This window comes from Natator depressus, chromosome 9 (assembly GCF_965152275.1).
Source record: "Natator depressus isolate rNatDep1 chromosome 9, rNatDep2.hap1, whole genome shotgun sequence".
Classification (NCBI taxonomy): Eukaryota; Metazoa; Chordata; order Testudines; family Cheloniidae; genus Natator; species Natator depressus.
In genome coordinates this window covers 42,555,023-42,580,344 of record NC_134242.1, presented here as the reverse complement: position 1 = coordinate 42,580,344, position 25,322 = coordinate 42,555,023, and the positions used below count along the sequence as shown (strand labels likewise).

Genomic DNA, 25,322 nt, shown 5'->3' with positions numbered 1-25,322 from the left:
ACCAAAGCTCACCATGAAAACTTACTGCTGTGCTGGAAATTCACTTAGGGTGTGTCTGCACTTTGGGCACTGCAGTGGTACAGCTTTTAAATCAACGGACGGGTTTTTCCCTTGATGCAGGTAATCCACTTCCTGAGCCGTGGTAGCTAGGTCGATGAGAGAATTCTTCCAGCGTCTACACCAGGCGTTTGGTCAGCTTAACTACAGCGCTCAGGAGTGTGAGTTTTTCACAGTGCTGAGCGGCATAGCTAGATCATTCTAAATTTTAAGTGTGAACTGGGGCTCTGTTAAATTCCATTTACTCGTATCAGCGTTTCTTCTGATGTGTTTAACGCCCCACTGTATAAAATATACATCTGAAATTCTGCGTTAAGTGGTGGATGCTCTGATTCTATCTGTCCATCAGTGTGTGAAAGTATATTAAACATCAGTTACTTAGGGAATAAATGAAATGAAAGATCCCATCAGTTATCAGCAGATATATCAATACAATGCACATCATTTTCTCTGATAGCTGCTTACCTTAATCAGCTGACATTTGTTGTCCTGATCAAAGAGTACATACTAAGCAAGCTTACTGATTACACTTGCTCTATGAAGGTCAAACTCCTTTTTTAAAAAAAAAGACAAACCAAAACTTTCAATATCTTAGTGTTTTTCCTTTACATTAAATTAGTTGAGCTGCCTGTATCACACAAGAAACAAAGGATATGGCCACACGACGGTGCTTACAGTAATTCTTAATTACTCCAGCCGCTTCAAGCGGTGGTAGCTATGTCAGCAGGAGAAGCTCTCCTGCCAGCATAGTGCTGTCCACCCCAGCGCTGAGGTCTGTGTCACTCGGGGGGTGGTTTATTCACACCTCTGAGTGACATAACTTACACCTGCGTAACCTGTAATGTGTACCAGGGTGTATTTGATTTAAATCATGGTTTAAATCACTAGTCAAGAAGACTTGATTTAATCATGGTTTTCTACATAAAAGTACATTCTTGTTGGTTGTTATAACCTTAATACATATTCTTCACAAGTCAGAGATAGATGTAGGTTTCATTTTTAGAAGGTATACACTATACATCTTCAAACAGTGATTTATTTTGAAAACTTTTCAGATTAGTTTTACAGCTATGTCAGAAAATGAATGATGGTTTGGTTATTTCATTTACAAAAGGTAATTGAAGCAGATATTTATGAAGTCATGGGAGGTGAACTATCTCCAGTTCAACAGATTAATCATTAATATTTTAAGGGTTTTCTTGCCATGCTGTATTAGGAGGAGAACATCACCAGACAGACATTTAAATTGTTTTATTTAACTAAAACAACAATGACAGGTTTCAGAGTAACAGCCGTGTTAGTCTGTATTCGCAAAAGAAAAGGAGTACTTGTGGCACCTTAGAGACTAACCAATTTATTTGAGCATAAGCTTTCGTGAGCTACAGCTCACTTCATTGGATGCATAAAGTGGAAAGTACAGTGAGGAGATTTTATATACACACAGACCATGAAAAAATACCCATTGTAAGGAGAGTGATCACTTAAGATGAACTATTACCAGCAGGAGAGTGGGGAGGGGGGAGAGAAAACCTTTTGAAGTGATAATCAAGGTGGGCCATTTCCAGCACATTTCCAGGAGTTAACAAGAACGTCTGAGGAACAGTGGGGGGGGGGGGGGGAAAGGAGGGGAGGAATAAACAAGGGGAAATAGTTTTACTTAGTATAATGACTCAACCACTCCCAGTCTCTATTCAAGCCTAAGTTAATTGTATCCAATCTGCAAATTAATTCCAATTCAGCAGTCTCTCCTTGGAGTCTGTTTTCGAAGTTTTTTTGTTGAAGGATAGTCACTTTGAGATCAGAAATCGAGTCACCTACTACAGGACAGGCCCAACAAAGAAAATAACAGAACGCCACTAGCCGTCACCTTCAGCCCCCAACTAAAACCTCTCCAACGTATTATCAAGGATCTACAACCTATCCTGAAGGACGACCCATCACTCTCACAGATCTTGGGAGACAGGCCAGTCCTTGCCTACAGACAGCCCCCCAGCCTGAAGCAAATACGCAGCAGCAACCACACACCACACAACAGAACCACTAACCCAGGAACCTATCCTTGCAACAAAGCCCGTTGCCAACTGTGCCCACATATCTATTCAGAGGACACCATCATAGGGCCTAATCACATCAGCCACACTATCAGAGGCTCGTTCACCTGCATATCTACCACTGTGATATATGCCATCATGTGCCAGCAATACCCCTCTGCCATGTACATTGGCCAAACTGGACAGTCTCTACGTAAAAGAATAAATGGACACAAATCAGATGTCAAGAATTATAACATTCAAAAACCAGTCGGAGAACACTTCAATCTCTCTGGTCATTCAATTTCTGATCTCAAAGAGACTATCCTTCAACAAAAAAACTTCGAAAACAGACTCCAAGGAGAGACTGCTGAATTGGAATTAATTTGCAAATTGGATACAATTAACTTAGGCTTGAATAGAGACTGGGAGTGGTTGAGTCATTATACTAAGTAAAACTATTTCCCTTTGTTTATTCCTCCCCTCCCCCCACCCACTGTTCCTCAGACGTTCTTGTTAAAAGGTTTTCTCTCCCCCAACCCCACTCTCCTGCTGGTAATAGCTCATCTTAAGTGATCACTCTCCTTACAATGGGTATTTTTTCATGGTCTGTGTGTATATAAAATCTCCTCACTGTACTTTCCACTTTATGCATCCGATGAAGTGAGCTGTAGCTCACGAAAGCTTATACTCAAATAAATTGGTTAGTCTCTAAGGTGCCACAAGTACTCCTTTTTTTTTTAAAACAACAATGTTAAGTATTCTGGATTTTTTTCTTCAAGAGCAAACATACAATATTTTAACAAAACAAGCATATGTCCCTCGCGTTTCACATTTATCTCCAGACTTCTTCTCCTTGTCCAGATCTATTCCACCCCCAACAATCTTCTATTCATTGAACTTTTTGAAACTTTGCACTTTTAGAGAGAGGTAAGAGATTGACTCTGCATACACAAATTTGCAGAGGGACAATAGAGCTGAGGTCTGTTATTTTTCACCTCTCGATATTATTTATTTATTTTAAAACATTTTTGCTGTTACCAAGCATGTTACCTCTGGAGACACAAATCTACAGTTTGAGAACTGCAAAACTAAGCAACTCCGATGGTATCTTCTAGACCAGAGGTGGGCAAAATATGGCCCGCGGGCCGCATCCAGCCCACGAGAGCCTCCTGCCCGGCCCCTGAGCTCCTGGTTCGGGAAGCTAGTCCCCAGCCCCTCCCCTGCTGTTCCACCTCCTCCGCAGCCTCAGCACGCTGCACTGCCGGTGCAATGCTCTGGGCAGCCGGGCAGCGCAGTTGCAGAGGCGCGGCCTGACCTGGTGCTCTGGGCAGCGCGGCTGTAGCGCCGCCAGCCACCGGTGCTCCAGGCAGCGCAGAAAGAGGGCAGGGGAGTTTGAGGGGCTGGTTGGGGGCAGGAGTGTGGATAGGGGTCGGAGTGGTCAGAGGGCAGGGAACAAGGGGGTTGGATGGGGCAGAGGTCCCGCGGGGGGGGTGGGGGGGGCAGTGAGGAAGGAGAGTGAGGTTGGATGGGGTGGCGGGGGGCAGTCAAGGGCAGGGGTTCCCAGGGTGGTCAGGGGACATGGAGAAGGGGTGGTTGGATGGGGCAGGAGTCCTGGGGAGGCAAGTCAGGAATGAGGGGGGGGGGGTTGGATGGGGCAGCAGGGGGATGGGGTGGCAGGGGGCACTCAGGGATGGAGGGTCCGGGGGTGGTCAGGGGACAGGGAGCAGGGGGTGGTGGATGGGGGAGGAGTTCCAGGGGGGAGGCTGTCAGGGGATGGGGGGGTTGGATAGGTCAGGAGTCCCGGGGGAGCCATCGGGGAGGAGAAGTGGGGGGGGGGGGTCAGATAGGAGGTGGGGGCCGGGCCATGCCTGGCTGTTTGGGGAGACACAGCCTCCCCTAACCGGCTCTCCATACAATTTTGGAAACTCGATGTGGCCCCCAGGCCAAAAAGTTTGCCCGCCCCTGTTCTAGACTGAGCACTGAGTCCCATTGGATAGATTAACCTAAATAATCTATACAGAAGCCCCTGGAACCCCATAAGATTGGGTCCCTAATCCATGAACTATTGGAACTCATTTACAAACTTTTCTTAAACATTACATTAATACATTGTCTCATACTATAGAATTAGAATTTATAAACCCTGTTCCATAGAATCATAGAATCATAGAATATCAGGGTTGGAAGGGACCCCAGAAGGTCATCTAGTCCAACCCCCTGCTCGAAGCAGGACCAATTCCCAGTTAAATCATCCCAGCCAGGGCTTTGTCAAGCCTGACCTTAAAAACCTCTAAGGAAGGAGATTCTACCACCTCCCTAGGTAACGCATTCCAGTGTTTCACCACCCTCTTAGTGAAAAAGTTTTTCCTAATATCCAATCTAAACCTCCCCCATTGCAACTTGAGACCATTACTCCTTGTTCTGTCATCTGCTACCATTGAGAACAGTCTAGAGCCATCCTCTTTGGAACCCCCTTTCAGGTAGTTGAAAGCAGCTATCAAATCCCCCCTCATTCTTCTCTTCTGCAGACTAAACAATCCCAGCTCCCTCAGCCTCTCTTCATAAGTCATGTGCTCTAGACCCCTAATCATTTTTGTTGCCCTTCGCTGGACTCTCTCCAATTTATCCACATCCTTCTTGTAGTGTGGGGCCCAAAACTGGACACAGTACTCCAGATGAGGCCTCACCAGTGTCGAATAGAGGGGAACGATCACATCCCTCGATCTGCTCGCTATGCCCCTACTTATACATCCCAAAATGCCATTGGCCTTCTTGGCAACAAGGGCACACTGTTGACTCATATCCAGCTTCTCGTCCACTGTCACCCCTAGGTCCTTTTCCGCAGAACTGCTGCCTAGCCATTCGGTCCCTAGTCTGTAGCGGTGCATTGGATTCTTCCATCCTAAGTGCAGGACCCTGCACTTATCCTTATTGAACCTCATCAGATTTCTTTTGGCCCAATCCTCCAATTTGTCTAGGTCCTTCTGTATCCTATCCCTCCCCTCCAGCGTATCTACCACTCCTCACAGTTTAGTATCATCTGCAAATTTGCTGAGAGTGCAATCCACACCATCCTCCAGATCATTTATGAAGATATTGAACAAAACCGGCCCCAGGACCGACCCCTGGGGCACTCCACTTGACACCGGCTGCCAACTAGACATGGAGCCATTGATCACTACCCGTTGAGCCCGACAATCTAGCCAGCTTTCTACCCACTTTATAGTGCATTCATCTAGCCCATACTTCCTTAACTTGCTGACAAGAATACTGTGGGAGACCGTGTCAAAAGCTTTGCTAAAGTCAAGAAACAATACATCCACTGCTTTCCCTTCATCCACAGAACCAGTAATCTCATCATAAAAGGCGATTAGATTAGTCAGGCATGACCTTCCCTTGGTGAATCCATGCTGACTGTTCCTGATCACTTTCCTCTCATGTAAGTGCTTCAGGATTGATTCTTTGAGGACCTGCTCCATGATTTTTCCAGGGACTGAGGTGAGGCTGACTGGCCTGTAGTTCCCAGGATCCTCCTTCTTCCCTTTTTTAAAGATTGGCACTACATTAGCCTTTTTCCACAGCAGTGAGCTGTAGCTCACGAAAGCTTATGCTCAAATAAATTGGTTAGTCTCTAAGGTGCCACAAGTACTCCTTTTCTCTTTGAGCTATAATGTATCTTAATTAAAACTATCTTTAGATAGGTTTTTTCCTCAAAAAGTATTTTATAAAAAAAAATTCGATTTAAATAAAAAATCAATTTTTTTTTAAATCACTGATTTTTATCCACCCTGATGTGTACATAGCCACATGCTATAAGGTCCTTCCTATTCTAGTTCCGACTTAACAATATTCAGGTACTGTAAAAAGAGAGAGAGAACAACTTTGTTGTTGCAGTCAGTTCAGTCTAGATTCGGTAGCTGTCAGAGAGGCAGCATGACCTAGTCCACTGCGCACATGACTGAAAGTCAGATATTCCTGAGCCCCGATTATTTGTGTGAGGCTTGGCAAGTCTCTCCACTTTTCTTTCTCAATTTCCTGTATGTATGTATGTATGTTTGAAAGCGGGTTTCTGGCTGGATAAAAATAGAAACAGGAATCTCAAGTTCCTCTTGTGGAGAACTGTGTCTATTCCACAGAAATAGACTAGTACTATTGGACAAATGATCTTTTATTTTCTTCCACTAGTTGCTATTAGTATGTACCATAGCTATTAATTGAACTCATTTCTCAATCCTGTGTCTGGAATTGATTCTGCATGAAGCACACAACATTTTTTTATTTCAGTAACGCTAGTGCAAACCAGCTCAAATCAGAATGTTTAAAATTAATGCCTATGCTTAACTGTAAATGAAAATGCAGGATTTATACATTTGGAACAAGATCTTCAGATGGTGTACACTGTCCAATGTCTTTACACAGCAATCCTGATTTACAGCAGCTGAGGATCTGGGCCAAAAGTAGGAAATTGGGTGCACTGTAGCTCATTTTGTGCATGCCATTTTGGTGGTCACTTTTTGAAATTAAGACTCCTCACAGGTGTCTGACAAAGCTTGTTTACTGATGTTATTTGAATGCTTACAAAGAGCAAAAGCAAAACTCTTTTAAAGTTTGGCAAAAAAAAAAGGGGGGGGGGAATGCTGACATATTGAATGCAAAGTTCCCTTTCAGAGCACCCAGGTACTGTTGACATAAACTTCTGAGCATAGAGCTGAGGAAGAGCTGACACAACCAGAAATGAGGGCCTCACTGATAGCATTATCTCCCCCTTAAGTTTAACGCTTACTTGTTTTGCAGCCGAGCAGTTATCTTTCTCTCATGCTCTCTAAAAGTTTCTTTTTTTGGCTGGGACTTTTTGTCATATCTCTCCTGGCACCTGTTTTTCAATTTATGCAAAGCTAATGGAATAACTTACTCTCCTAAAATCAAAACAGATAAGCTGGTGTCCTGTGGCTTGTCAGTCTAATGTGTCTCATTTTAAATTAAGCCATGCTCTTTATGTAAACTGAAGGGGCTCCCCCCACCCACCCTCACTCTCCTCTCCTTCTGGTTTTGGTTCTATTTGGTAGTTTTAGAAACACCTACTTAAACGTGCTGTTAACAGCTGTTTATTTTCATGCAACACTGAGCTTTTCACAGGCAGTGTAAGTCTACTAAAGCAACCGACACACCTTGTTTATGCATTTTCAAGGTTCAGATCTGAGAACGGGAAATAGGGGTACATGTTTTCTATTGGGATCGGCTGGATCTGCTGAGAATAGGATCTGTTCATGACTCTTTGACTGTTTCAGAGGGACAGTTCCTACGCATTGGCAAATGTGTGCCCATGTTCCATTCTATCCTTATCAGATAGTTTAATCACAAAACCAAAGTTACCTCATCAGTTGTGCAAGAGTGACACAGTCATGGCTTATCTAGAGAGGGTCTGGGCATTTGCCAGCGCATTGCCCAGGCCCCTGTGAAGGAATTCTGACTTTTTAGAAGAGCAGGCATGGATTTAATGTGATTTATTTCTGGAGGCCTAATTCTTCCTCCATCTTTGAAAGTTGGTTTGGTTCTCACCTACGCCTTCCTATTTATTCACCCCTTATGTCTTCTCCTTCAAATTCCAAACCCCTTTTCCAATAAGTCTAGTTCACATCTTTTTGGTTTCCTAGCTTAGGCCTCCGTAACACTAAATATGCTCCTTATTCTTCCCTTAGGGCAGGTCTACGCTACAGCCTAAGTTGATATAACTTACATTGGTCAGGGGTGTGAAAAAGCCACTTCTCCTCCCCCCCCCCCCCCCCCAGCGATGCAAGTTTCTTGCTGTCCACACTGGCACTATGTTGGCAGGAGACGCTCTCCCACTGACATAACTTCCACTTCTCGCCTAGGTAGAGTAACTGTGGCGACAGGAGAGCACTCTCCCATCGGCATAGTGTGTCTTTACCAGCCGATGTAGCACTATAGTGTAGCCTTTCCCTTTGGGAAACCCAGATGTTATCAAGAGTCTGTAAAAATAACATTAGCCATGGACACCCTGTCTCAGAGACTCTCCCACATGACAGCAGCGACTTTGTGGAATGTCTTTTCATCTCTGGGATGGAACACCAGTGGCAGCCTCCCTATTGAGTCAGCTGCCCTTTCACTCCACTCAGTGGCATTGGCCACCATTATAACCCAGTGGGCTCTTTGATGAAGCGGTCCCTGTGCTGCATGAAGGAGTTTGGGGAGTGGGAGGAGGTGGGCTTGTGAATAATGTATGTACAGGTACAGAACTGCTGGTTGAGTTCAGCAGGGTACTTATGTTTATGCCTGCCTGTCTTTGAGCCCGTGAATAGGATTTCGCTCCTGGAATGCTCTAGGGAAGTCTGCAAAATCTTTTGACTCAGGCTTTGTGCATAGGACCAAGATTTGCCACTAGAATACTTATATTTTTGTCATTGTTGGCTGACAAATTGGTGTGCTATTGCTCTGGAGAAACTGACTCTTGATAATCCCACATGACAGATGTCAGTAGATCTGAAGAAGACAGCATATTGCATTATTGATGTAAATACCTATTTGACTGTACTGCTATCTGAGCTCTGCACTCCTGATATAAGACGTATAATTATGATATTTGAAGGCTTTCTGAAGTTTCACTTATAGGAGCACATTTTATGTTCACCCCTGTGGTGTATGAATGAATGTGTCTGTCTATAACAAATATTTTATCTACAGTTATGTAAATAGAACATCGCCTGTCTGCACTACCCTAATTTGTACCTTTTTTTTTTTCCATTTACGTAGAAAAATGATTTTCTTCCCCCTTGCCAGAGCAGATTCAGTAGCAGGATGATCTAGAGAAATCTCATGTTGTTAGGACATAAGTTTTACGAATATGCTACTTCAGTACACCATGAAGTCTTATTAATACTAACCCATGGTTGTGAAAATAAATGAACAAAGGACATTCTGTGATTCAGTAGAGTCCATTTTTAAATTCTTTGCTCACTTTTCTTTCAAACTTATAAAACGAAGCAACGTATTATTTGTGCTACAGAAGTACCTAAAGGCCCCCCTCAAGGATCAGGACCCTATAATATAGTGCTAAGCACCTGGTTTCCAATCAACGTGAATTGGCAACCTCCTACTGGACAGATTGGGGAGAGTGTTAGACCTATAGCTGGGGAAGGCCCCAAACACACACAGGCTTGATGGTTACACTGCTTAGTGGGGAACAGGCTGTTGAGTGAGTTCAGACAAGTTCTGAAGGTGCCTATCAATTTTTTGGAAGTGACTCTGCTTCTATATGAGATTGGCTACTCTTCCCGATCTACCAGTCAAGAGAAAATGTGAGCTAAATGCCAAACTACTCTCATATTTCCTGGCTGCAGTCCCATGTGAAATCACAGTTAATTGAAAAGGGAGGGAAGGATGTCCCTAGGTTAAATAAATTGAAGACATTTGGGAAACGTTAAGCATGGAAAACATAAATGATTTAAAGAATGCCCTAGCAATGAAAGGGTCAGTCCCCAGGCAGATTTTATTCCCCCGCCCCAAGTATATTAAAACACCTGTAGATGCCCATATATTAACACAATATAAAAGACTGTCCACTAATAAATAGCCACTGAACCTCTTAGCCCTCCACCTGCCCAGAAGTCTGAGAGATGGGGGAGGAAAGACGGGTTTTTCAGCACGCCTGCAAAGCTAATATATCCGGGCTGCGGCAAGGAGGGATTTCCAAAGTCAAAATCTCCCGCACAGAGAATGCTGCCAGCAGCTCCCTCTAGCTTATATCAGTGGGGGTCCATCTCAAGCACCTCTGCTGAGCTCAGCTACGGCAATGTGACACATCAAGCCAAACTGTAAAGCAGCCTGGGAACATCTCATACTACCAACTTCATGGCAGACCTCGTATACAATGCACTGTATTCTTGTCAATGCTCTGGCTTGCTTTTTGCCCAGTGACATGGTATTTTCAGAGCTCCGTCTTTCGTGGATTGTGTTAATGCTGTGTCCCACCTTATGCAAAAAGATGAATAGTAAATTAGTACTAATTTACAAAACTAATAGCCAGAGTCTCCGCTTGTGTAAACTGGCATAGGTCCACTGAAGTCAGCGGAACTGTGCCAGTTCATATTAGGTTGAGGAGGGTAAAAGCTATTCTCTGTGTATTAAATGGACACCATCAGCTTGATATTTAATCAGTTAAAAAAAAAAGCGTATATGTACCTTCTGGGTGTGGTGTTGTGTCCCATCTAGTGGCACTGAGAGAGACAAAGAGAGAGAGAGAGAGAGAGAGAGTGTGTGTCTGCTCTACAGCCTTAGCTAACAGCCAGTTGGCTTTTAGCTCATGCAATAAGCTCCAAAGGTCCCCGGTTCAATCCTGCCCACCAGCAACCGGGGTCTGTTGGTGTTACAAGTGGGGGCTCAACTGGGAAGACTCTGAAGCTCGGGACGCGCTTCCTCAACTAGGGGAAAGGCAAGTATGTAACCCATACACCTCCTGAGTGCGGTGTTCTGTCCCATCTAGTGGCACCAAGACAGCTTAAAGAGAGAGATAAACTGAGTCTGCATAACAGCTGGTTGGCTTTTAGCTCATGCACTAAGCTCCAGAGGTCCCCGGTTCGATCCCGCCCGCCACCGACTGTGGTCTGTCGGCATTACATATAGTTTTAGGTACTACTCCTACCTGGGAAGCCCCCTGACAAATCATTAGTTTTCACAGCCACATTTTTCCTACTTGGTAAATGATTTTCGCTCCCTTCTTGCTGAGCAGAAGGTCCACACAAACAATAGGGGATTTGATCCAATGAGATTACCAATGTGAACAATTAAGTATATGCATAATTGATTGCAGAATTAGAGCCTACCAACAGTACAGGGGAAACCATGAAGCTGATTAGGCACAATGCAGGGGTGCTGGAACAATTTTTGTATTGGGGGTGCTGATGTTGGAACCAATTTATTTCCTGTTTGTTATTACTACTTCAAGCAAAGGGGTTTGGTACTCCTAATTCCAGCAGGGGTGCTGTCCGGTACACCAAGTAAACAAACTGATGAAATTGATATTTTTTCCTCCAATCTGTTGTTGTAATTTTGTTACTTGAAACAATAACAGGTTTAAAAACAAACCCCCAAACTCCTGACTGAAGGGAAATTTTTAAGTTCACAACTTCCTTCAACTCTTTCCAGGAACTGATTTATAAAAAGACTAGTTTAATGTACGACTGTCAATAAAGGCAAATACCATTATGTCCTACTGAAGCATGTTATAACAAACACTTGTGATTAAAAGTTCCTTAATGAAAGTGGGAACCTATTTGAATTTTAACAACTGATTCTGTGGGTTGAATGCATGTGTGTTGCAAATCTGCCTATTTGCACTCTTTTAATGTTATCTCACTACTGACACTAAAAGAAGTTTTAATAATCTAGGCCCCTATCCTACAAACAGTTACAAGTGTACCTAATTCATGTGCACAGTTCTGCTAATTTCAGTGTTAACATAAAGTTAAGCATGTGTGTAACTTTTTGCAGGCTCATAATGGTTTGTAAAGTCTCCCTCTCTCTTTCATTGTGTCTGCTTCCATCACTTACTTTGTAAATGGTTTCCTTCCTCCACATCCTTTTTGAAAACAGGAAATAATTTATTTTAGGCTACTGTTTGCGCAGCACTCAGTGCTGTGGGGCCCTCATCTAATGGGGCCTCTGAAAGAGACTTGAATGCAAAGTACTGTAGTGCTATTGTGAAAAGCAATACTAAGCCTCTCCAGCAGATAAAACTCTTCATGTTTGTTTGGTGGTGTGGCTTTTATGCTGAAGGAATACAATAATACAGGAAGAACACTTTATTTTGCAGAACGTACAATAAGATATTTGCAGAGCAAAAAGTGACTAGTCAGAAGACAGAGCGTCTCAGACTCAGGAGAAACTCGCAAAGACACTGTTTAACTAAATGATTCTAAAAATAACATCACATATTCACTTTAAATTTGCTGAAAACGTACTGCTCTCCAGGGGTTTAAAATAATACCAGGGTGCACTGTAATATCCTTGCTAGCCAGGCTGCAGATGGAACATGCAAACTGCTAGGTGGCTCTAAATTTTGGTGTAAGACTCTCTAGGGTTTTTTTTTAAGTCAGAAAGATAGAAGATGTTTTGCTTTGTCACAGACAAAGTTTAAACAATTCCTGCTCATTTCAATAGACGTTTGAGCTCTTGGAAGGGTTTTACTTGATTAACATTTTTTTGCTGCTGGCGGTAGACAGGTCTGACGATCAGAATTCTCTCTGCAAGACTCCAGCACATACCTAAGAAAATCCTTGTTGGTATTTGGTATTTCTCTAATAAAGTTTTCTTTTTTTGCAGGTGGCTTGTGAACTTCATTAGAAATCTGCTCATCACTCTGGCTTGTTGGATTTGTAAGAGAACACAGCTTCTCACCATTGTTAGAAAACCTGCAGATACTTAAAAATGAGTAGTGGTTGCTCTAACTCAAGTATTAGCCAACAACAGGTAACAAATACATTAGCAGTTCAAATAATACAGAGGAGACTTTGTTTTGAAGTCTAATAATAGATTGCATTGTCTTTATTGGGATAACAGTCCTTTAGCCAGTCAATATTTGGACAGTGCTTTGAGGATGTAGAGTGCTAGATAGTGGTTAAGTGTTAAGTTCACAGGGGCTTGCTCCTATTAGCAAGCTGACAAAATTCCTGTTAATTTTAGTAGACCCAGGATCAGCTCTATATGGACTTGAGTAGTCTTCACTCGCATGAGTCCTGCTGATTTCAATGGGACTGCTCCTGTTGCTGGGGCTATGTCTACACTAGAGATGCTACAGCGGCACAACTGCAGCACTGTAGTGTAGACACTTACTAGAGTAACAGAAGGGGTTCTTCTGTCACTGTAGTAAATTCCACCTCTCCAAGAGGCAGTAGCTAGGCCTGCAGAAGAATTCTTCCATTGACCTAGTGATGTCTACACCAGCACTTAAGTCATCTTAATTACATTGCACAGGGTGTGAAATTTTACACAGCTCTGAAGGACGTAGTTAAGCCACCTAACTCTGTAGGGTAGACCAGCCGTAAGACAAACACAAGGAAAGGTTTGCATATTTGGCCCTAGTTTTGCAGATCTATTTTCCATGGCTCAGTCTGTACCATCACCTGCCTTTTAAGTGGCCCCATTCCTTTCTCTGAGAGTTCACGGATGATAGAAATAGAAAATAAAGGGAGCTTTATATGGTCAGACATCTGTGCTTATGAATGAATGGCTGAAACTTGGGGATACTGGGTTTGTTCAATCAGAAGTATAAGATTGGCTCCAAGAGGTCAAAATTTGATTGCCTGTATTTCAGGTGCTGAATCTATTCACACTAGTATAGATGGAGCCTGTACCCCATACCCTGTACCATGCTGGTGTGCACTAAAGGTTCCCTAGTGTGCTTTATTGTAGTACTGTTTCAAACAGCACTATGTTAAAGTACACTAAGAAACATTAAGAAGAGAGTACTCATTATAATATATACTACTGTAATAAGTAATATAACTCATTATGGTGTATACTACACTCATTACAGTAAACCCTAAACCCCACCTGTTTTTGGACATTTACATAGAACTTAAAAATAAACTCTGAACAATAAAATTTATACATCCCGAAGAACAGAAGCCCTACCTATGGCTCTGGGCCAGAAAAATTACTTCCAGCGTCGATCCTGAGTAACAGGCACTGTGCGTATGGTTGCTAGTTTCCCCACCAACTCCTGTGCACTTCTGGAGCGGGAAACCATCCCCCTTGGTTGGATTGCAAGGTGGCTGGACTACTCTCCTCACCCTGGGAGACAGATAGTCAGATACAGACACGTAGGGTGCGGGGAGCCAGTGCCCGGCTCCTCCACATAGCATTTCCAATTCCTTGTTCTTGGCTGCCTCACACCACTCAAACATCTGCCCTCTCTTTGCCGCTCTCATATCCTGAGGGCAGGTCTACACTAAAAAGTTAAGTTGACCGGCTTAAGTTGCTCGGGGTGTGAAAAACCTACACCCCTGAGCTACGTAGTTAAGCCGACCTAATCCCAGTGTAGACAGCACTAGGTTGATGGACAAATTCTTCCCTCAGCCTAGCTACCGCCTCTCGGGGAGGTGGATGAACTAAAGTGATCGGAGAAGCCCTCCCGTTGCTGTAGCGAGTGGCTACACTGAAGTGATACAGTGGCACAGCTAAGTATCGACATAGCTTGAAAAACATACCTGACGGCACTGGCATGTACAGAGCTGGCAACCATGCTCTGGTCACCTTCAATGCCCACCTATGTCCAGGCACCATGCACTGCTGTAAATGCCACAGCTGCTTTTAGACTGCCAGCATATTTTCGTTTACACCTGTCCCAGTGTGCTCCCCTGTGCTTTGAACAGAGGGTGAATAATGACCTGCCCTCTGTGCTTTCCTGCTGTTGATTTGCTGCCTCGGCATCACAACACTCTAGCAACAGACGGTCTTTCCCCTAACAACCCAAACTCTCCGTCTCCTCCACGCAGCTGCTCAATTATTTTCTGCAGAAGGTGGGGTGTTCTGCATTTGTTGGAGCGCTGTGCTGCAGAAAGCTTCCTCTCTTCCCCTAGATATTCTGTATTGTACCCTAAATTAATATCAAATCAAGAGCATTTTGAGAATAAAAAAAAAAAAAAGCAAAACACTAACATAGACTTATTGGCTCCAGCCAGCTGTTTAATGAGACTACGTGTTGGAAGTGCGGTCAGTCACTTACAGATTTGCAGAAGTTTCCTATGAGCTCACTAAGGTTTCAGTGCAGCTATCTTGAAACTCACATGTTGTTTATAAAATCCGCGTTCTCCACAGTGTTCTTTAAACAAGGTTTGTTATTGAAATGGTAGTTTCTGACCAGATGCAAGAACCAGGGACAGATTTGGGCAGGGAGCCTTGAGCTGGTGATGTCGTTTCAGATATTAAATATCTATTTAAGAAATAGCAAAGTGGGGATTTTCACCCGGCTGGCATGAAAGTTCTGCACCCATACACTCTTTGGAGAAGGAAAAATATGGAATTGGGGCTGGGGGAGGTCTCCCATATAACTCAAATAAGGAGCATGGGCCTGGGTTGATATTGAATTTAGGACCTCATCCAAGCCCAGTAAAGTCTTTCCATTGATGCTAGTGGCTTTAGATCAGACCTTTAGATGGATTGAGAAGTCTGGAAAAAATTTCTAGTTCGTTCCCTCGCTGCTTCTTTTGATTAGTTGTTTCTTGCCCTCTTTTTCAGGCCCAGCATCCTGCCCTGTGTTAATCACCTCATTCTGATGCACCATACATTATGGTTGCCATCAATCTATTGAAAAAATTCATATATGGACTCCTGTTATTGATTGTGGTTCTGACTATTTGCTTGTGGAGGGAAACAAGAAAAGGCTACTACGTTCCCTTCAAAACAGAAAGCAAAAGTTTTCAGATTCTCAGAGCTCTGGGAAAAGGAGACGTATTTACATCCCGACTCCTTTCAAGCAAACCTGTCAGTGAGAAGGGCCAGTTTTCTGTTGCTTTGCTGGTCAAACTGGATAAAGTAAATGGCAGCATCTCTCCAACCCCTCCAGGAAACAATGCAGTGGTAAAGTCCAAGAAATCAGTGCTCTCTGTGAATGTCTGGAATGAGGAAAGTTCATCAAAGAATCTCATACCTAGGCTGCAAAAGGTCAAAAACAATTACCAGTCCATGAACAAGTACAATGTGACTTACAAAGGGCGAAGGAATACTGCCAGACTCAGTCCAGAGAAACTGCTCTGCGAGCTCCGGGACAGAGTGAATGTGACAATGATCCATGGGTCAGACGGTCCGTTCAATACCTCTGAATGGCAGAAGTATCTACCAGAAAAAAACCTCAGCCAAGAAGTCGGCCACTTCCGTCAATGCGCTGTCGTGTCCTCAGCAGGAGCTCTGAAGTCCTCGCATCTGGGACCAGAGATAGGTTGGTATTACTCTGTTAGGATAAAACACATCATCTGGCTTTTGAATTCTGTGAGGCTGGAACAATCCACCGTCACACTTGATTTACCCATAGGACTTTCTCCGTGTAAAATTAATCTGAGAATTCACAAAGACACTTGAACCATCTTGAAATAGTCAATTAAGATTCTTATTGATTGAAGGTGTGTGTGGTGGAGAGCAGAAAGAATGAGCAGGTACCCTTAGTGTGTACCCTTAGTACACATTTAAAATGTGTACATTAATCTTTAACACTTGAAAACACAATTGGTTTAATTGAACTAAGTGTGGGCCAGGATTCAGCTCAAGATCCGTGCTGATTTCTGCACCATACAATATGATGGAGGCCCCAGTGGTAGAATTCCCACTGCAAGGGAAGGGTTGCAGCGGTACAAAGCAGCTGCAGGCTCCACTCTGGAGACCTCTAGGGAGCCGAAGTCCCCTAAAGCAGTGGTCTCCAGACTTTTTGGATCACGCACCCCCAGGGCCAGCTCTAGGGAACCAAAAAGAAAAAAAAAAGAGAGCTGCCGCCAGCGTGCTGCCGAAGACGGAGCAGGGAGAGCCTTTGGTGGTGCGCCTCCTGCCGCGCACCCCCAGGAATGGTCTTGCGCAACCCCTGGGGTGTGCGCACCCCGCTTTGGAGACCACTGCCCTAAAGAGAATGGGTAAGGCAGGCTGCGGACAGGGGATGGCCATGGCAGCTGCAGGAAGCATTATAGTGATATCGATATAACTCCCCAGGTGAACACTCAGATTCCCATTTGAGTGCCTTTGTTTGGTTTAATTTATGTCACTTTGGAAAGAGTTTAAGCTAAACTGGTGGGGGGCGGGGGAAAGCCACTCTTAAATGGGAATGGGTGTCCATATGGGGTAGTTACACTGCTATCGCTGTATCAGTTTAACTACACTGATAGCATATCCCAGTATAACTGATAAAACTTTCCCATGTAGACAAGCCCTTTGGTTCTGGAGAAGGAAGAAGGAGAGGAGGAGGCAGTGTTTCCTAGTGGGTAGATCACTGGGCTGTCACTCAGGAGACCTGATTTCTATTTCTGGCTCTAACATTGGCCTGCTGGGTGACTTTGAGCATGTCACTTTGCCGCTCTGTGTCTCAGTTTCCCATCTGTAAAATATGAGTAATGACACAGTTTTCCTTTTTAAAGTGTTTTTAGATATGCTGATGAAAAATGCTGTAGAAGAGTTTAGGTGGTACTATTATTTATTTTATTATTCATTATTTAACGTATCCGTTCTCTGTAACAGGAGAACCTCTGGCCTACCACAGCCTTGCTGTAGTTGGAGCTCTTAAGCGCTACTGCAATCCAAATAGATAATATTAGTAATAATAGGGAGGAGAGACTATGAAGGAAGACACAGAAACAAAACTCAGGAAAATCTATGCTGTCATCTGTTATCGGAAAGAAAAGAGAGTGAAGCCATGAAGGGAAAGTAGAACACAACTAAGAGTATAGTAAGTTACATTTGGCAAAGTAGCTATTAACATTACACAGCTGTTTTATTCCTTTAAAGTGCAGGAGGCATCATGTTGAGCTGTGAGGTAGCATAGTTATTTTTCACCCTAGCCACTAGGCTCAGTCCACAGGCTATTGAGCATCTGTTTTTTCAGGCCCTGAGAAATAAAGGACATTCCTCTTCATTATTTCCCAGTCACTGATTTGTAATAAATCACAAGGAGAATTGTTTACCCAAGTGTGTTTTGGGGACCTGTACTGAGCTGGTTTTTTGGATGTCAGCTTGTGCTCTCTACATGTGTGCTGAGTTTTTACAATAAAATACATACAGCTGGAAATGGTTAGTTTCATTTAAACCAAATTAGGAGACAGAGAAAACAGCACATATAGTAATCATTTAAATGCCAGCATGAAAAAATCAACCTTTTTAATACTTCTGATGAATCCAGCTCTGTATCTCTAACAAACAGTTATCAACTGTATTGATTATATACCTGCCATATTTTTAACATACCTGAGTTAGATGCTTTTCCCCCACTCACACATAATAGCCATTGGTTAACTTTTAATAACTCTTCCCTCTTTGCTGCTTTCAGACACCCATGATGCAGTTTTGAGATTTAATGGGGCTCCTACCATAGGGTTTCAGAGTGATGTGGGGGAAAAGACAACAATCCGCCTTGTTAATTCACAGGTAAGTCTGCCTGGCAAGTGTGCTACACGACAGAGAGGGAAAGTGTATTGAGTATGCGACTGAGGGCCCAATTGAGCTCTCTTATTGCGCAGTCTCTCCTTCACTGCAAGGATTGAGGTAGGAATAACACCAACAGCAGAGTGATCAATGGTGAATGGCAGCTTTTCTTATGGTATTTATGGAAGAATAGAGCCACATCTCTGGCTTTGAACATGAGATCTCTACCTCACACTCTTGGGACCTTTATGTAGCAGCACCTCGAGGTGTCATTTCTCTCTGGAGGGAGAAAACAGGTAGAGCAGGGGCGGGCAAACTTTTTGGCCCAAGGGCCACATATGGGTATGAAAATTGTATGACAGGCCATTAATGCTCATGAAATTGGGGGTTGGGGTGTGGGAGCGGATGAGGGCTCTGACTGCGGGTGTGGGCTCTGGGGCGCAGCTGAGAATGAGGGGTTGGGGTGCAGGATGTTGCTTTGAGCTGGGACAGGGGTTCGGAGGGTGGGAGAGGGATCAGGGCTGGGGCAGGGGGTTGGGGCACAGGAGGGGGTCAGGGGTGCAGCCTCCTGGTGGTGCTTACCTCAAGCAGCTCCCAGAAGCAGCAGCATGTCCCCCTCTCTGGCTCCTATGCGGAGGCAAGGCCAGGCGGCTCTGCACGCTTCCCTGTCTGCAGGTGCCACCCCTGCAGGTCCCATTGCCTATGGTTTCCGACCAATAGGAGCTGCGGGGGGTAGTGGTTGGGGCGGGGGCAGCATGTGGAGCCCTACGTGTAGGAACTGGAGGGGGGACATGCCGCTGCTTGTGGGAGCTGTGTGGAGTGGGACAAGCCTCGGACCCCGCTCCCCGGCAGGAGCTCAAGGACCGGATTAAAATGTCTGGAGGGCCGGATGAAGCCCCTGGGCCATAGTTTGCCCACCTCTGAGGTAGAGCCTGCAAACAAATTCTATACATAGTATATAATATAGTTTTTTGTCTAGTGAAAAAAATGTCCCTGGAACCTAACCCCCCTATTTACATTAATTCTTATGGGGAAATTGGATTCGCTTAACATTGTTTTGGTAAAAGTCGCATTTTTCAGGAACATAACTACAACGTTAAGCGAGGAGTTACTTTAGTTCGGGTTCTGTAGTTTCCACATCGGAGTGTTTTAAGACTTTTATAACTTCTGAAAATGGCTTTTCCCCGTATGTCATTTTATTCCTGTACCTCCTTCCGCCATACTCCCTTCCAGGCATATGTCCCATGAGCCTGTGCTCATGGCTCTAAATATTCATTCCTGTCCAGATAAAAGCCCTAGTATTCTGATAACCGTAAGCATGCATGGGTTGTGGCTTTGACTTTACAGGAAGGGCAGAGTCTCTGGTTGATTTACGCTGCCAGATTTATACATTACTTGAGTAAGAGGTATTTGGCTCTTTAACCAGAGATAAGACTGTGAAGATTAAACAACTCTATAACCTAGGTCTATGAGAATGTATGTTGGTAGCATTTAAGTTAAGAAGATCTGGGACATGAAATATCTTCTAAGTTTTGGATGCTCTACATCTTGTCCCTCTCAGATTTTGGAAGGCACTTCAGATTCTTAAACCTTGGGTCGAGTGCTGTAGCTATCTTTAGAAATCTCATATTGGTACCTTCTTTGCATTTTGGCAAATCTGCAATGAAAGTGTTCTTAAAATGAATACGTGCTGGGTCATCATCCGAGACTGCTATAACATGAAATATATGGCAGAGTGCGGGTAAAACAGAGCAGGAGACATAATTCTTCCCCAAGGAGTTCAGTCACAAATTTAATTAACGAATTTTTTTTTTTTAATGAGTGTCATCAGCATGGAAGCATGTCCTCTGGAATAGTGGCCAAAGCATGAAGGTGCATATGAATGTTTAGCATATCTGGCATGTAAATACCTTGCAATGCTGGCTACAAAATTGCCATGCGGACGCTTGTTCTCACTTTCAGGTGACGTTGTAAATAAAAAGCGGGCAGCAATATCTCCTATAAATGTAAACAAACTTGTTTGTCTTAGCGATTGGCTGAATAAGAAGTAGGACTGAGTAGACTTGTAGGCTCTAAAGTTTTACATTGTTTTGTTTTGGAGTGCAGTTATGTAACAATAAAAAATCTATATTTGTAAATTGCACTCTCACGATAAAGAGATTGCACTACAGTACTTGTATGAGGTGAATTGAAAAATACAATTTCTTTTATCATTTTTACAGTGCAAATATTGTAATAAAGAATAATATAAAGTGAGCCCTGTACACTTTGTATTCTGTGTTGTAATTGAAATCAATATATTTGAAAATGTAAAAAAAATCCAAAAATATTTAATAAATTTCAATTGGTATTGTATTGTTTACAGTGCAATTAAAACTGTGATTAATCATGATTAATTTTTTTAATTGCAATTAATTTTTGAGTTAATCACATGAGTTAACTGCAATTAATTAACAGCCCTAGTCCTTACCCTTTCTTTTATCACTTAACCTAGAGTGGAACAGTTCAACTAATCATTCCCAAACTGGTTCCTTTTAACCTGCTCTATCCTGTATCCTCCAAAACTCAGAAGATATTTCATGCCCCAGATCTTCTTAACGTAAATGTTACCAACATACATTCTCATAGACCTGTGTTTAATCTTCACAGTCTTATCTCTGGTTAAAGAGCCAAATACCTCTTACTCAAGTAATGTATAAATCTGGCAGCGTAAATCAACCAGAGTCTCTACCTTTCCTGTAAAGTCAAAGCCACAACCCACGCATGCTTACGGTTATCAGAATACTAGGGTTTTTATCTGGGCAGGAATGAATATTTAGAGCCATGAGCACAGGCTCATGGGACATATGCCTGGAAGGGAGTATGGCGGAAGGAGGTACAGGAATAAAATGACATACGGGGAAAAGCCCTTTTCAATACCATTAGCCAAAAACTCCTACCTCAGAACCACCATACTGATTACCTGCAGGAGACAGATCAAGTCCACTATTTGGCTTTGTAGAAACTAGAAGATACACAAATAGTTAAACAATTTTCTTCTGGTCTTTAAACTGTTGCCATATCTGCCATAGACTCCCCAGCATGACCTTGAAATCAAAGACAGATTCTTGATTTCAGAAATGTCTGTAAATATTCTATCAATAAGCTTTCCAAGCCTTATACATTGTTCATAACCAGGTGCAGGGTCTGATTTAAAATCTGTAGAAAAATTTATATTTGATTCTGTAGATACATTTAAAAGGTCTGACAATCTCAGGGTAGTTTTCAGAGGAGAGTTCAGGAATCCATCCAGGTCATAGTCGTGGGAGAACTGACCTAGCTCTGATTTCTGTGTACAGCAACTTCCATGTCACTCTTTGTATAAGGCTCAGACCAGAGGGTAGGCAGTCTCCGATCTCCATTTCCTTAGAAGATATTGTCCAAATCCATCCTCGTCACTGGGGGGTTTATAAAATCTGTAATTTTAGATTGAGCTAGGAGGCAGATGGGAGAGAGGCCTTCCTAACTAAGATTTATGGGCTTGCTGATGGGTTTTAACCAGACCTGGTAAATTTAGTTAATTCAGCATGGCTCCTTCTGCTCTCAAGTTGTCCTTTCAACCTTTTGCTGTAACCAGAGTTCGTGACCGAGTGCTCGCTCAGCATTTAGGATCTTACCCTTATACCAGGCACTGACTCTTTAAATCTCCCCCCTCCTCATTAGTTCCATATCTTCCAACCGGGAACAAACAGGTCCATTGCCTCCACTACCAGGACCTAGTTCGCATATAGGAGGAACCCTGATCTTCTCAGGAGAACTGTGCCCTGCTTTCTCGGGACAAGGGCCTACTGCCTCCTACTGCTTCTGGCACTTCTGTGGGCTGCTTCGCTGCTATGTGCACCCAGTAGCACACAGGTCCTGTCCTGCTACAATCTGCCGGCGCTACCCTGCTACTCCTGGCTGGGGGCTCCTCTCTCATTGTCCATGCCAAGCAGGAGCCAGGCTCCCTGCACGGGACCAGGAAACTGGGCAGTATATATTTAGAAACTGATAGCACTGGGCTCCAAGAAGGTTAGGAGTAATACTGAAGCTCTGATCTCCAAGCATACTTAGGAGAAATATTTTTCTGCACTTTATAATGATAGGGCATGTATTATCTTTTTGGCACAATCAGCTCTGGTAGCCCCTGTTCCTTGTTTGTTTCAAGAATGGTCTGCAGTAATCAGTGAGGAAGTTAATTTTTCGATCAAGCAACAAGATTGTATTCAAACATCAGGGGAGGATTTTTTCCCTGTGGGATGATTTAAGAAGAAGATTGATTGGTGAGCCGCTGTTTTGGTTAAACTTTTCTCCAATATTAATAATACAGGGATTTTACCCTCAGGGTGGGCTATTGATATTATTATTCCAGTCTATAAAAAAGGGAATAGGAAAGACCCAGGGAATTATCACCCAAGCCTTCTATTGAATGCTGTCTTAAAATTTATACTAGATATCTTTTGGAGAGACTAGAGGATTGGGCAGAAAATAGAAGACAATTTGCTGATTTTCAAAATGGCTGCTCCACTACAGATTATGGTTTTATTCTTTCTTATTTGATCTACAAATTTTTGTCTCCCTGAAGGGAGGACAATTGTATGCAGCCTTTGTTGATCTAAATGGGCGTTTGATTCTATTGATAGCTTCTGTGGGACAAATTGGAGATAGGTCCCCCATTACTTTATTCTTTTAAGAGCTCTTCCCAGGCAAAAAGAGGCCAATCTTAGGATAGGCCTGGATAGGCAACTAACTGATTCCGTCCCGATAACAAAGAGGGGTTGACAGGGCTGTCAACCTTTTTAACCTTTATATTACTGATGTTATTTTGGCATTAAAAGGGGATCAGTATTTTCCCCATCAAATCATGGATTACCCTTTGTCTGTCTTATTATATGCAGACGATATAATTCTATTGTCACAAACATCAGTGGGACTGAAGCATTCATTAAATGTGTTTGGTTTATACTATCAACGGGAGGGCCTTTTGATAAGTTATTCCAAAACTAAAGTAATTGTTTTTAGTCAAAGACGGAGGTTGCATAAATGGAGGATTGATGGGCAATATATTGAACAAGTTAATTCTTTCCTCTATCTGGGTGTCTGGTTCTCACAAAATGGATTGTGGGATAAACATGTTCAGGTGACCAAAGAGAAGGCCTCAAATTCAGTGCAAGCTGTGTTATGTTTCACCTGGATTCATGGGAGGAATTTAATTGCATCAGCCCTAAGAGTGTTTGAGGCTAAGGTATGCACTCAGAATTTGTATGGTGCAGAAACATGGGGGTGGAATGATCAAATGGGAGTGGAAGTGTTTCAAAACAAATTCCTTAGGATGATTTTTGGTGTCCCAAATAGAACTGCAGCTGCTCTTCTTAGAGTCAAGACAGACATGAATTCTGATCTTTTCCAAAGTGCAATACTAACATTAACTTTTGGTTTTGCATTTGTTGAATATACCCACAATGTTTGCCAAGGCTGTGCTTAGAAGAACAGCTCAGTTGGGCTTTGTCATGTTCATTTCCTTGGTGACAGAATATTCAAAATTCTTTGCATTCTCTAGGCTTCCAAGAATTCAAAATGATTAGATTTGTTTAAATAAGTGAAATCCCTAATCAATTTGAGATTAGAGGATATTAATAAACAACTAAGCAAGGCTGTTGTTTCCATTACAACTGTGTCACCTTGGTTCCCCCTTATTAAAAAGACTCACGGATATCTAGAGAGTTTGTCTAATAATGAGTTAAGGAGGGCCTTAACAGCTCTCAGTTTTCAATCTGTGCAGACAGCTTAAATCAGAAGGCTGATATACTGGCACTGAGAAACATAACCACCTCTGTCCCTGCAGCTCTGGGCAGATGGAAGGCCTACCCTATTTATTATACTGTAATTTGTACTGTATTGCGGTCAGAATGGCTTTCCGTGCTTTTTTTGTCCTGGGTGCCTTTTTCTACAACATCTCAGAGAACAGTATATTTATTAGGGACTAACAATATATCTGTGATCTGAGTGGCTGCCCTATTTGCATGGCCAGCAGCTAAAATCAGGAAAAGATAAATGGCACGGTGATTATATATGGTTTAATTGATTTATGTTCGTTTAAATTTGTATTTATATGTATTGTGATATTATAAAATCCTGGATTTACTTTTAAGTTATATTGTAATATATTTTGTTTTTGGTGCATTGGCTTACGGCTAAGTTGCTATTAATAAATTTGATTTGACAACAGACAACAAGTAGTTACAACAGGCAGACAAGGGGAATACAATTAAACAGTGAGAGAGTTGTGAAATAAGCAATGGTCACAGCACCCCAGCTATCCATCCAGTAAGTGTTTTGAAGCCATCACTTCTTAGCTGGATTAATCAGGAAGAGCTTGTTACAATCTAGTGAAAGGGAGCACAGGTTGAAACCACCCAGGTAGGAAGAAAAACAGAGCTTCATACTCCAGAACAGGCCAGTTCACTACCTGCTCACCTCTTCACTCTGTCTCCTTGCTCTTCGGGCTTGAAGTTCAGTCATCTGCTCTCAGAGAATGAGGGCTTGTCTACACCGGCAATTTTCAGCGTGACTTTCTCACTCGGAGATGTGAAAAAACACCCCCCTGAGCACTGCAAGTTTCAGCACTGTAAAGTGCCAGTACAGACAGTGCACCAGCGCTGGGAGCTACGCCCCTCGAGGAGGTGGGTTTTTTTAGAGCGCTGGGAGAGCTGTCTCCCAGCACTTTGCTGTGACCACACAAGCCACATAAAAGCACTACCACAGTAGACTAGCCCTGAGTCTTCTGGGTTGCTGCTTTGGAATAAGGGTTGACTTTTTTCAGAGAAGTACAGGGGGTTTAGCTACATGTATTCTATTAAAATTCAAGGGTAAATCCCCTGTACTGCCTTGGAAATTGTAACCAAATTCTCTAATCCATGTTTGTTCCTCTTCCTTTACATTAATTTTTGTTGCTCATAAATCTTAATCTGTCTTCCTCATCAGAATTCTCCTCTCCCATGATTTGTGTTATCTTGATGCCTGCTGCGTCCCAGTGGTCTCTGCTTCCTGACTAGTGAATGCAACATAAATTAAGAATTG

The 25,322-nt window shown here is 43.0% G+C and overlaps 1 protein-coding gene across 3 annotated transcripts in view; it reads left to right on the top strand.

Annotated features, from left to right (window-relative positions):
- Positions 1–25,322, top strand: part of ST6GAL1 (ST6 beta-galactoside alpha-2,6-sialyltransferase 1) — a 108,054-nt gene that overhangs the window by 66,905 nt on the left and 15,827 nt on the right. For all 3 annotated transcript variants that reach the window (XM_074963981.1, XM_074963982.1, XM_074963980.1), the window contains 3 exons: positions 12,429–12,575; positions 15,345–16,044; positions 18,130–18,227. In XM_074963981.1, coding sequence (XP_074820082.1) covers positions 15,396–16,044; positions 18,130–18,227 — 747 coding nt within the window. In that variant the 5' untranslated portion in view covers positions 12,429–12,575; positions 15,345–15,395. The remainder of the gene's footprint in view (positions 1–12,428; positions 12,576–15,344; positions 16,045–18,129; positions 18,228–25,322) is intronic.